The 13,773-nt window shown below is 38.7% G+C and overlaps 1 protein-coding gene across 1 annotated transcript in view; it reads left to right on the top strand.

Annotated features, from left to right (window-relative positions):
- Nucleotides 1-13,773, top strand: part of PTPRZ1 (protein tyrosine phosphatase receptor type Z1) — a gene marked incomplete at its 5' end in the record, with an annotated part of 151,248 nt that overhangs the window by 125,986 nt on the left and 11,489 nt on the right. The window contains 7 exons of the mRNA XM_082486705.1: nt 1,817-1,908; nt 5,220-5,305; nt 7,767-7,863; nt 9,345-9,427; nt 10,149-10,283; nt 11,513-11,647; nt 12,726-12,889. Of these exons, the coding sequence (XP_082342831.1) occupies nt 1,817-1,908; nt 5,220-5,305; nt 7,767-7,863; nt 9,345-9,427; nt 10,149-10,283; nt 11,513-11,647; nt 12,726-12,889 (792 nt within the window). The remainder of the gene's footprint in view (nt 1-1,816; nt 1,909-5,219; nt 5,306-7,766; nt 7,864-9,344; nt 9,428-10,148; nt 10,284-11,512; nt 11,648-12,725; nt 12,890-13,773) is intronic.

Raw genomic sequence — 13,773 nt, 5'->3', positions numbered from 1 at the left:
GTTCCTGGTACATCTACATTCTCAGTGCCCAGCAAGCAGGATCAGATTTTCCAAAAGTGTTTAGTAACTTGAAGTGCTTTGGTACTTGCCTACCTCTTACAGACATTTTACACATAGTCCTGAGACTAACCCTTGAGTATTATGCTAGCATTGAGACAGCCTCTCTCACCTCAGCAGCCGCTAACTCTATGGGGTGCTAACCTTAGAGCCTCATTAAAAATTAGAAGGATGTTCCCAAGCGCGTCCTGAATGTGTTCTTGGTCTGCATCCAAAATTGCTGTTTCTAGGTAAAACTAATGGCATAATGGATAGTCTCACTCCAAACATGTCATGCAAAGCCACAGCTCCTCTATGACCATCACAAATATGCTTTTAGGGGATTCTAGCTGGACTCCAAATTCAATTGCCATGTGAATCACCAGAACTATTTTGCGTGCCACGGTTTTCCCTTTGCTGTAGCTGTCCACTTTTTCTTGTGTTTTAAGGGAAGCTGCATTGTACGCAGCCAGAAAATTCCCAACACATTCTGAGAGTATGGACATGTTTCCCAGAGGCTTAATTCAAATCAGCTTACCAAAGTCTTTATCATCTATATTAATGGTTCTGGAAAGAATGAAAATATCGGGATATTCTCTATCTATTTCTCAAAGTAGCCTCAAAATTTCTTTTTGATTATGAGAATTATATGAGGGGTTTTATCCGTGCAGTGATACAGGAACAGTACAGAAGAGTTTAAAACACCAGTGATTACACAAAATAGGAAAAGATCATATAATAGCTTCAGCCAACAGCTTTGAAGAGGCAGAATCTTGTAAATATAAAATGAGATTAATATTTTCCTGATGCATATATTTCTTTTTAAATTTAATGATTAGTGAATAATATTTCAAATAGATTAAGTGACCCAGAGTAAAGATTGTTATTAGCATGTCTAATCATATGGAGATTTTTTAATTAAGGAGGCTTTGCAATGCTTACAGCAGCAGTTGTTTGTTTAGTCCCTTGAATAGCCTGGACTCTTAACAGATGCTATTCTTATTATCTTCACATCTGGATTACAGCACAGATACAAATAACATTGCGGGTCATAGTTAAGGTCGATTCCATTTGTATTCATCCTACAATGTTTTTGCAACAAAGCTAGCATCTCCCGGAGTTATAAATTCCCCTGTTTCTGTCTCTCAACTTCGGGAAGTCCTCCTTGGTGAAGGTGTCCCTCAGTGTTGCAATTACATTATGAAAGATTTGTTTAGCCCCAGTCATAGTCGTTCCAGAGCCACCGTTTTGTCTGTTGCAGGGCATGTTGCCTTTTATTGCATTTCCGTGTCTGCAGTAGGATCTATTGGTGAATTACCAGAACTGATCTCATACACTGCTCCATCTTCAGGCTAGCATAATCACATGAAAGGGGAACAGTAATTATGTGGTGTGCGAATTTGGATAAGCAAGGAAGAGAATGGCATTTTTTATACTTGGACTTACTGTGCAGCATCTACAGTAGCTCCTGATGCAGAGTTCCTCTTCCAGCTTTCGCTATGTCTGATGTGTGCTCTATCTTCTGCCTCTGGTATAGGTAAAGATGCATGAACTATGTATTATGCTCAGTTAATATAGTATCTTCAAGTTGTATGCATAATTTGGTGTATGCATATGTTGGGGGAATATTTATATTATAGCAGTAGTATTTGACACTCGATGAAAACTGGTTTTCAAAACCATGGTTACTTTCTTACTCAATAATGCCAGAATTCCAAAAGGTCTCAGATAACGTTGGGGTTTTTTTTTGCAATATTTATTTATGTTTCTGCCCCTCTAGGAAATGTTTCCAGACTGCTCACTTTTATTTAGAAGATAATACGTCGCCTCGAGTGATTTCTGCCCCCCCAGCCCCAATCTTCCCAGTCTCAGGTATTTTTTGCCAACTGTTCTGTGGATTGGTGTTAACTGTTGGAAGATGCTGCCTTATATGTATGTGTCCATATGAATTATTCACTTACTCTAACATCTGCAAACCGGGGATTTGTACCCTCTCGTACTGATAAATGCAGGTGCACTTGATGGAGGCAGAGACTAGAATTACTAATATTCTCTCCTGTGGGTAACACAGAAGAGAAATATCCTCGCCTTACAGAGTTGTCTCAAAGATAGGCTGTGCCTTCTGGCCATTTGAGACGTAGCCTGGCTAGAAGCGGCTGCTAGTGTAGCCATCTGAGCCACACCAAATAGCTCTAGTTCACTGTCACAAAGCAGGGGATTACACCAGCAACATATTCTGCTGTATTTCTGCCTTTAAGTGAATTTGTCACCTCTGTATAGAACATGACCTATTCCTTTTACCCGCAGGACCAATTTATGCCTCATCTATCTACATTTCATTTGCAATTACAACATTTTCTTTAACTTATAGAATTTAGTAGCATAGTTGCTACTGGTGAAGTTCTCTCTGAGCCTCTCATAAAAATGCTACGCAGGTGAGAATATTATTAGCATCTTCTGGTTCCATATCCACCACAGTTATTTGGAGTAACGGTTTCTTTTTTGGCTCCTCAAAGAGTATCAGAGGAGCACATGCAGCCCTCTCAGCTTTTTCAATCTGAGTAGAATGAAAAGTACCTTAAATAGATTAATTCCGCAGCAGATCCCGAGCCACATTTTTACCCGTGAGAAAAGGATATCTTGTTCCACAAGTAATGCTGTTGCAGACGGTGCTCATACACAGGGGGATGGGTTCCCTTGGAATGACTAAGGGAAGCAAAATCAGCCCTTGTGTAGATAACTAGTAAACACATTTAATTAAATAAATCACAAACATTAAATTTCTGTTGTAACGGAATCGTAGGCATCTTTAAATGCCTTTTGTAATGATTGCTATTGTTAGGAGACAGATAACCTTTTCAGAAAACGTGTGATTACGTATGAATGTCAAGTGGCAATTGTTATAGGAAATCTCTGATTTTATTCTCTATCATTAACTATACTGCAGTACAACTGTTTAATTTTCTTGTAATTTTTCCTGACCATCTCACCTTAGGAAGATAGTGTTTTCCGTTGTCATAAGACAGAATTGCACTTACAGTTATTCTGAGTGCTTGAAATATGTGTTTTGATGCTGAAGGATTTCCTTCTGAAATACCGATAAATATTAACTTAAAGAGAAGGGTGTTTCTAAGTGACTGAAAGATACGTAAAAAAAGCTGCAAGCACTGAGGAAATATTTTTGTTTTATTTTGTGTGCAGCAGATGTCAAGTGAGCAGTTTTTGTGTTTTCTATTGCACCAGTGTTTTAGCAGTGTAATTTTACAACAATTGAGACCAACTGTGATATAATACTGGCAAAGAGCGTAGAGCAGGAAGAGCATTTTGTAACTGCTAAGTTTAATTTTTTATTATGACTACGACTAAAAGCACACACTCCACAGATCTCATTCTATATTAGGTTTTCCTTTTGTAGGGTTTCATTGGCAGAGATAGGAAAATTGCAGTTATTCACAGAAAATGCCCTGGCACTTCACAGCATAATTCGGATGCATTCAGAACAAATAATGAATTACAGGGTAATATTAGGACTTGCTATCAGCCTTTAAGTAGTTTCAAGTGATACCTGCCATCCAGATATAAAATATATATTCCTGGAGTCAAAAGTGGTTGAACTGGGAGATTAGCACCGGTAAGGAAATAAAACAGTAATTACACCAAACCTGAGATCTCTTTCTCCCTTACTGTCCTTGCTTTTAGGGTCATTTACCTTGCCTTCTGGTTTTGTGTTTGCATGTCATTAGAATAAACACTTCATGTCAGGATTCATCTCTGAAGTGTGAAGATAGTGTTACACATTTGTTCAGCTTCTCTTAGTCTTGACTGGATAAATTCACTTTTTGTATTCAGATCCATTCATGTAAGTGGAAGACCAGATGGATCTCAATACAAATCAACAAATTCTTGGTAACTGAAAGCTAAAATTATTAGGGGGCCTAAATGCAGAACATCTGTTGAGGTAAATAACAGGTCCTTGTTCAATGGTTTTGATGTTTCTTTCTCATATGAAACAGTGATGAAATTACAAATTGTGAAATAAAAATATTTTTAATCCATGAAAGGCTTAAAAAAAAATATTATTCTTCAGAACCGAAACTAGCTGAAATAATGTCATCCTTTAACAGGTAATTAACAGAACAGATGACTTTGTTTACATAGCATATTTGCAGGAAAGAAAAGATTAAAAGTCCCAAAGGTTTTTGACATGATCCCTAATGAGCGTTCTACACAAGAGTGTTTTTCTGTATTTGTATAAAGTAAAAAGGAGATGGCCTGAAATACAAACATCAGATGGAAAATTCAGACTGAGTATCAGGGCCCAGAAGTGGCCTGAATCACTTTTATTGGTTGAGAATGTAGGTATTGTCTTTGTGGGTATCCAGAAAGTCTTAAACTTAAATCTTTCGCTTAAAACTTGAAGTATAAAGCCTGATGTGAAAGTTTGCCGTCAGTATTCCCAGGATCAGACATAAGATTATTATCAATAGGTGATCACAGAATCATGGGGAGAATGGGGGGGGAAAAACCCTACTGGAAGTACTCAGCAATGCAGTAAAAGATGAAAATTAGTTGTTGTTTCCTTTGGATGCCAATGCAATCGTGCAGCGCATGATTTAAAATTATACTACTGGTATAATGCTGCACTAATTTAGTAGGTTTGGGACTACGCGGCTCATCCATGTACTGTATCAGAGTCCCAGTGCAACAGTAGTCAGCCTAAAGCACCCAGACGGGTCTGCCTGATCATTCTCGCTTTGGCAGTATTATTCAGAGCTGTGCTCGGACCCTCTCCCTTTGAACATCTTGTAGCGAACTGCTAATCCTCCCATTTCCCCTTGACTTCACAGGGAGTTCTGAGTGCTCTTCAATTTACAGACGAGCTCAGCATCTTGCAGAATCAGTATCTTGATTTGGGGGGCTTAAAGACAGCAAGGCCTAGCACAGCGTTTTATATATCTTCTGTCTAAATAGTCATTTAGAAATGTATAAGTGTTAGAGCATGATTTTAGAAATGTTAATTGTGTTAAAGAGTGCTCTTATTTTTGTGGGAGTTGTATATCCAAAGTTCACGCCAAAAATTTTATTTCAGGATGTTGTGTGGATTGCCTACATATAAACTTCTTTATCTGTCACTAGCTTTTTATTCTTCATAAATATATTTTTTGTCTTTTCCCACCCCTAAGATGATGTTGGAGCAATTCCAATAAAGCATTTTCCAAAACATGTTGCAGATTTACATGCAAGTAATGGTTTTTCTGAAGAATTTGAGGTATGGCTCTATGACGTCATCTTTCTTCTTAGCACGTACAAGTAATGTTAAGTGTAAATGCCTGGAAACAAAGAACTGGCTAGTACATTCTGACTTGGGGGACCAATTTCATAAATGCATGTAAATATGAGTCCTGTGAGCCCAGCAAGGAATGTTTTTGCATAAAGACTGGGGAGCTAAAAAGCTAACAGGACTGGAATGCAAATGGGAATGTTTGTCACTGTGATAAAGAGTAAATGATTGTGTGAGTAAACTATGCAAAGATAATGCGATCTGTATGGTTTTTCAGATACAGTTGTAGATCTAAAGCTTTTCCAACACTAATGCCAGTTGAATTTTGCAGAAGCTACCCACATTTACTTGTTCCATTTACAGAGAAAAAAAAAAATTGAAGTAACAATAAGTACAAGTGGCAAGACTTCTGATTAACAGGGGAGCTAATGTAGTCTTTATATGTGGTAGTGAAAGCTTTAAAGTTCCTTTCCTGAAGTATATGGTTCATAAGAGGTATTTTGAAATGTATGCTCTCATCATATAAGGTTACTATCACCAGATGTAACTAATGAACTTTATTGTTTTTCACATTCATATGCATTACAAACAATTTAAAGATAGGTATGTTCTAACTTAAGTCACATAAAATAAACATTATAAACCCAAACTCTTGTCATAAAAGCCGTGCTATTAAAATTCTTGACAAGTGATTTCTAACAAAATCAGTCAGGTGGGATGGAAACAAGTATATTCACTTGATCTCTATTAATTTGAAATATGATTGTAATATTCCTGCTGCAAAAACAATACTGAAAGTAAAAAAAAAAAAATCATAGTTTTGCATCTTTTGGTTTTGCTTTTGTTTCCCTAGCCAATGTATTATGGTCTAATGGACAAAAAATTCCATGTCATTCACCTAACCTTCTCATTAGCATTTCTTCCCCAATTCATTTAACGTTCAAATATCCATCTGATCATGGGACCAAACTTGTAAATACTTGTGAATGTCCAGTACATATTCATAAATCACACACGTGCATACCGGACTGGGCTCCAGCTAGGCTGGCTGTCAATAAGAGCAGGTGTTGGAGGACAGTGTGTAAATACAATGGTAAAAAAGTTCTTTCACCATTAGTGAGGACAGCAATACAGAAATCAAATTGTTCATCCTAAATTGTTCTTTTCCTAAAATTGTTCTTTTCCTAAATTACGGCAGTGATCCAAAGACCAAATATACTACATCTCCCCGAGCTACACCTGCACCATCTGAAATATTTCATGCTTGTTTTAACTAGTACAAAAAACTCAGTGTCCTCATCATTTCTCGGACATCCTTTTTGGCTTTACACTCTAACCCAGAGTCAGTGTCCTGGGCTTTTCTCTAGCGATAAGAACTTAGAAGATATGGAAAAATTGAAATATAGTCATTGTCTTTGCAGAGTCAGCATGCGTTTGGAGACTACAGGGGTGGTTCAGGTTTTTTATTTATATTGCTTAAAAACAACTCATATTTAAAATCTGATTTTGCAGACCAGTAACCACTTTTCAGATGTATATATATCTTTAAGTAGCTGAAGGTGATTAATATTGAAATAAATCCTAAAAACTGTTGGGAAACATTATTATAGTACTTTTAGTGATGACGACATATTTCCTGGTTAACAAGGTGGACCTTATAAATGCTTGAGTTTCCTGTCCGTTGAAGTGAGCAAGAAAATAAAATAAATTAATTTTGGAAGTCTTACGGATTTTGTGCCTGTCTTCTCGGCCCTGTCTCTCTCCGTATAAAAACGTTGGGTTCGTTGAGAAGCTGGTGGCAGACCGAGGGCTGTGATGCTGTCCTTCACCAGCGTGCCATGAGGCTGCCTGCTGCAGCGAAGGTTTGACAGCTGCACGCAAAGAGAGCAAAAGCGTTCCACAGAGAAACTAATGCAGTTATAAGGACCAGTAAAAAATCCAATGACCAGATAAATATGTAGATAATCTGGCTAAAGTCAGCGATGTTGATCATACGTATAAGCTTTCGGCGGCCTAAGGTCTAACATTAGAGCTAAAGATAGGAAAACAGATGCCAGTATTTCAACAGGAAAATTACCTCTCGTTTCCTTTAAGAGTTATGTCAAAATATTTAGCTTTGTTGTTATTATGGAGATATATATTGCATGACCATAACTGTTTTCCATATAGTAATTGTAATTTATATAAACACTTTTATCCATTTGTTCTGTGCTGTGGAATTTGATTTTTTTTACTTTTTTTGCATTCATTCCCTCATTAGACACTGAAAGAGTTTTATCAGGTAAGGAATTATTTCACTGCATTTTTTTTTAGCAATGAAGTAGTTGTAAAATATCATAGATAATTGGGTATAAGGTTGTGGTTCTTTTTGTGCTGACTTACTGTATTTTAAGAAATGTAATGTATCTTAATACTTACTAAACTATGACATACTTTTATTTTTTTTCAGGAAATCCAGAGCTGTACTGTAGATCTAGGTATAACATCAGACAGCTCTAATCACCCCGACAACAAGAATAAGAATCGATACATAAACATTGTTGCTTGTAAGTAAATGCAACATTTGGCGTTTTCTTTAAGAAATAATTATTGACAAGTATAGATGTATAAGTTATTAGAGGGAAAAAAAAAAATACCTCTACAACTGAAAGCTCTGGCTACTGTTCAGCAAAATGCTTGGAGAGGAGTAGCACGAGATTTCACATCTCGTCAAGTTTAGTCCTCTGGCATTCTGCTGCTTTGATGAGCGTGTGTTAGCAAGAGGTATTTGTGTCTTCTGTGATGACCCAAAGGGAGTTGGGAGATTTCATTATAATGCTATTATAAAGCCCAAGAAGCTGTGTTTTGATTGCCAAAATTAATCCATCTTTGATCGGGAATAATGATGATTTATCCTCTCTAGGAGCTTCACAATCCCTGGATATATTTACTGCCATATACGAATATAAATGTACCGGTTTTATGTTTTATTGTGCCCTGCCACAATGTAATAGATCAGCTTCATTAGCCAGGACACATGTTTTCCCATTGCATCGCCCTTCTTCACTATCCCAGATTTTTCTTTTCTGAGACACATCTATTCAGTTTTGTTAATCTGTCTTTGAAGCTATTGCCTCTGGGCTCTCCATCATTTTGATGGCTTAATATGTTTTTCTTTACTCTCTATAGTATTTCAACTTTGTTCTGATGACAAGAAACTCTAAATTAAATATATGTTCAGCATTCAATGCCACTAGAGCTTAATAGAAAAAGAGACAGAATCAGCCCATCTGGCGGAGGACAATGTAAACCAGCAGCAAGAAATCCCGTTCCACCTGGCTGGAGATGCCTCTAGAGGGACAGAAAGTCAGGGATTTTCCTCTGCCACTCTGTGTTTGTACCTGATCATACAAAAGGTGCCAACCCAGAGGGTTTTTTTATCAAAGGGCAGTGCACAAGCCGCTTAGGGCAGCTCAAGTAGCAAGAACTGTCCTGTGCAACTGAATCAAGTCTCTACTCCTTATAATCAGTGCAGGCTACAGAAAGCTTCAGGTCTCCCGGAGGTAGCCACTGCTGAGGCTCTTCAGCTGACCAGCTTCTCCAAGGGCACATTGGTCTCCAGTCTCCATTCTTTAACTTGGAATTAATGTGCCTAAACACTGGTGCCTGCTGTCATTGTGACATCCCACTGGGCGGGCTCGGCAGTCACGACAGGACTTGCAGAAGACCACTGACCCTTCACAAGCAGCAGCAGCTGGAGGCTGTAGGGCAATACGTCACAGTGCCTAAAGTGACCTCAAGTGCTGCTGTTCAGGCAACTAAATTCTGAATCCCTTGAATCCTTGGATTCATTACTTTATTTTTTCTGCAAATGAGAATTTTGAATCTGATTCGTACCTAAGCACAGGTTGCTTGCATATGTGATTGTCACCATATTAGTCTTATGTGATGTAAAAATCCATTTCAGTATTTTTTAAAAATATTTCCTATAGAAAGAATATAATTATTGCAGAAAACTAAGCTTATTTTCTCCCTTGTTTTACTACAGATGATCATACTAGGGTTAAATTAGCACAGCTTGCAGAAAAGGATGGAAAACTGACTGATTACATTAATGCCAACTACGTTGATGTAAGTGCCTTTTTCTGTCAGCCTTTTCTGTACAAACTGATGTATGGAGGTGAATAGACTTAACAAAAAAAAGTGTCACAATATTACAGGGTTTGATAAAAAAAAACTTAAATGATCCAAGTTATTTCTACAAAGTTAAACCACAGGTAACACTCCAATTGTTTCTTGAATCCGTCTTGATATTGTAGCAGCTGCAGCTTGGTGAAGAGCTTTATGAGACAAAAACTGTTCTGTCATATCTGAGTCATTTTAGAAGCATTTTGCATCTGAATGTTTGTTCTTTCATACATTTTTGGTTAATTCTTCTGTCTGAGATGATCTCATGAGAGGATGATGCCATTTGGCTGAGAGCCTCACCGAGGTACCATTTATTCAGGTTTTGTTACCTAGTAATTTACATGTGAATGATCTTGATTCATTTTTTAAACCACTATCATAACAGATGTCTCATAATCAGTGTTATGTCAACATTGTGCCGGAACACGGGCACTTGAAAGTATATCCTATTTGTTGGAATGATAAACATTGACATAACAGTTGCATTCCTATGTCATCTGGTACCACAGGGTTTCTGCGATTTGGATAGTTATAAATTTGAAAGTACTTAAAAGCTTTTGAGATTCTTTAAAAATAGATACATAAAATGTCATGTACTCCTCCCAACCTCCTTTTGCTTGCGGACTGTGATTTGACAAGTGTCATTTGTTATATTTCAATTTAGGGCTACAACAAGCCAAAAGCCTACATTGCAGCTCAAGGGCCACTAAAATCGACAGCAGAAGATTTCTGGAGAATGATATGGGAACATAACGTGGAAGTTATTGTGATGATAACTAATCTTGTTGAGAAAGGAAGGGTATGAGTACCTTTACCTATTATTTATTTCTCTGATGTTGATAGATCTACCTCTAGCAGACTACTTTCTCTCTTTTAAAAATCTGATTTAGGCATTTGTTGAGCAAAAAGCAACAGTTTGTAGTAGTTGCTTGTACCAGGATTGGCTATACAAGTACAAGTTGAGGATTTGTAGTATGAAACTAAAGAAAACATTTAAACTCAATTGTCAACAACAAGTCTTGAAAATACTATATTCTAAATACAAAAAAAATTGTCTTGTGCCGAAAAAGACTTGTGTATATTTAGGAGTGGCCAGACTGTGGACCTTGTACCACATTCTGCTAGCAATCTGCTCTCCTTTATTCTTTTTCTCAGAGAAAGAAAGGGTGCCTTAGACCCTGGAAAGGAGAAGGCTGTAGTTCAGGTGAATTTTCTGGATATTCACTGGCTACTCCCAGTTAACATCCTTTGGGACCCATAGTTCCTTTCCTACTACGTGACTAGATACCCCTTTGTGCAGTGAGACAAAATGAGGTCAAACCCCATCCCAGTATGTGTGTGTTTCTGGTTATGTGATGGGATTATGCATGTACCCTCGGTCACGTGAGGAGACATTGCATCACCCTTGCCACATACTGGCACCAATGCCTAAAATGCGTGTAAGTTGTGTCATATAACCTATTACGCATCTATCAGATGATACAGATGCAGCAAATGCAGGCAAGGGCCGCACTTCATTTATAATACTGTGCTATATGGTAGCTATGTGGCTACCCAAACAAAAGGCTGGACATCACAGCTCTCTACCCTATATGTTGGCCACACACAAGCTCGCTCTTACCCCCCCGATCAGATATAAGTATAGTCTGCCCATGCTATAAACTAAACAAAACCCACATACTGCCTTGAATGTATTCCTGTTTTTCCTATAGATTATCTGGTATTTTCTTTAGATTTTAGAACGCCTATAGAATGCCAAGTTCCACACTATTTAGAGCCCTTTAACTCTGATAGTATGATTTAAGCCTCTCTTTCTTAGAGTATTCCGAATAAAGAGCATCTTGGCACAGCCATCTCTCTTTACAACATAAAATAACCATTATTTGTTCTCTTACACTGAAGGTCATGTCTATTATAAACTGTATGTTTTTGTGGTTGACTGTGCTCTTAAATTTGAACAGTTTAGCTTGCTAGTTTGACATTTGTTTTCTTTCTCTTTTTCTCTCTTTTTCGTTCTCTTTCTAACAGAGGAAATGTGACCAGTACTGGCCTGCCGAAGGTAGTGAAGAATATGGGAACTTCTTGGTTACTCAGAAGAGCGTTCATGTACTTGCCTATTACACTGTGAGGAATTTTACTCTTAGAAACACCAAGATCAAAAAGGTTTGTGGCAGCCTAAAAACATAGTTTGGGCAAAAGGGAGTGTTAAAAGTTGTTCAGAATATTTTTAAGGCAGTTGGCAGCTCTTTTCTGTTGCATAGGAAAATCTGAATCCTGTAGGTCTCAGCCAGCCAAGATGCTCATCAGCCTCAGAGTTAATTTGAACAGACCAACAAATTAAGAAAACGCTGGCCTGTAGCGTAGTACTGGTGTGATGTAGGACCATCAGGGAAAAGGCTGTGATCGCGCTGGAGAGCTGATTTGGACTTTGCCTGCCTGGTGAGCAGGAGGATACATTTTCAGAAACAGAGCAGTTAGTAGAAAACGCGGTATGTATTAAATCATCCACTTCAGCTACCGGTTTTCCTTCTTAAGGACTAAATTTCTACCCCCCTGCAAAACAGGTGAATCCACACCGTATTTTGTTGTAATCAGAACCAGCATGCTCTCAGCTCAGCAGTGTGGCATCGGCTCCTTTGAGGGGCGTTCTGAAAACTTAATTTATTTCAGCCACCTAAATGCTAGACATTAGTCTCTCGGCCTCCCAGTACTAAAGTACATCACTTCCTGTCAAGTAATTTATTCTGCCTATTTTAGGAACCAATCTTTGAATGAGTTGACCTACTCCCTGAAGTTACCCCTGCCTCTGAGCTGCAATGGAGGGAGGGAGCTTAGAAAAGCAGCCAACACAAGGCCAATTCCCTTGTAGATCACTAGAGCTGGGTGAGGTGAGTCCTACCCTTCCTGCCCACCCAGCGGAGGAGCAGAGTGGCAGAAATAGCTGGCGACTCTTAAGAGCAGCTGTCATTTGTTATCCCTCCGGTGCTCTTAGCCTTTCTCTGTGCCTTTCTGAGGGACAGTGCCAGGTCATTTTTCCATTCGGTGGGCAAGCTGATGGGACGGAAGCACTGGCCCTTCTTCTTCTTCTTCTCTTCGAAAGCTGGAATATTTATAGCTAGGTGTTAACATGTTAACTAAATAGGGACTGTATTAATTCAAGAACTACCAGGTAGGGAAGTAAAATTATGAAGAGTTGCCGTTCAGCTGTGGGCTGCTTACCTATGGAATTTTTCTGTTGCAGGGTTCCCAGAAAGGGAGGTCTAGTGGACGTGTAGTAACTCAATACCATTATACCCAGTGGCCTGACATGGGTGTTCCAGAATACACGCTGCCCGTTCTCACCTTCGTGCGGAAGGCATCGCATGCCAAGCGCCACGCTGTCGGGCCTGTTGTGGTTCATTGCAGGTGCGGTTTTTATTGCCGTAAGGTTCACTCCGCTTTTGTTTTGCAGAAAAAAAGAATTTTTCGGTGGTGGGTTGAGCAAAATTTCCCTTTCACAATTAACAGTTCCTGATGGAATCAGATTAATTTCTTAGCTGATATTTCTGTCCTTGGTAAGGCCAACTAATCAACTGTCTGTGCCACTTCTGTAAATCTTCGTAATGGCTGTAAACAAGATGCTGCTGCTCTGCACTGTGTTCTTTTTTTTGCAAAATTGCTTTTCTTTTTACTTTTTTTGCACATTTCCATACTACTGTCTTGATTGCTCTGAGCTTACCAGATACATAGATAGCAGTAATTGTTTCATTTCTGCAAATAAATTGTTAGGATGTTTTTGGCTCATACTTTCTTTGGTGCAGGGATACTCTGTAATGCTAAGAGGAGCTCTGTCCACAAAAGAAGACTCACTCTATTCCTGGCTGAACTACAACTCTGCTGTTTTTAACATTACTCTGCGCTCTAGCAGTCATTTGCAATGGAGGAGCATTCTGGGGAACGGTTTGAGGTCTGCATGTGCCGCAGGGTGCAGGCAGGTGTTCTGTCAGTGCTCACTAAAGCTGGGCAGCTCAGGGAAAATGGATTAAAAAGGGCTCGTAGGGCCTGGAATGACTTCACAATGCCCGTGAAGGACCGGGTTATTGTAAAATATATAAGCAGGTTCTGGTTTTCCACTGTAGTACCTCACCTTTGATGGAACATTTGGAAAGAGAACCTCCTCATGAATTCTGTCCTTCTGGAGCTGACTCTGAGGAAGCCAACAGGTAAAGTCGCTTCACAAATGCTGCAAATGAAGATATTTTATTTCTGGGATGATCTAATCTGACTGAAATCTGTTTTTAGCTTGGAAA

Source organism: Vanellus vanellus (assembly GCF_965231255.1).
Source record: "Vanellus vanellus genome assembly, chromosome: 1".
Lineage (NCBI taxonomy): Eukaryota > Metazoa > Chordata > Aves > Charadriiformes > Charadriidae > Vanellus > Vanellus vanellus.
The sequence above is the reverse complement of the archived record's forward strand: the minus strand, read 5'-3'. Positions and strand labels throughout refer to the sequence as shown.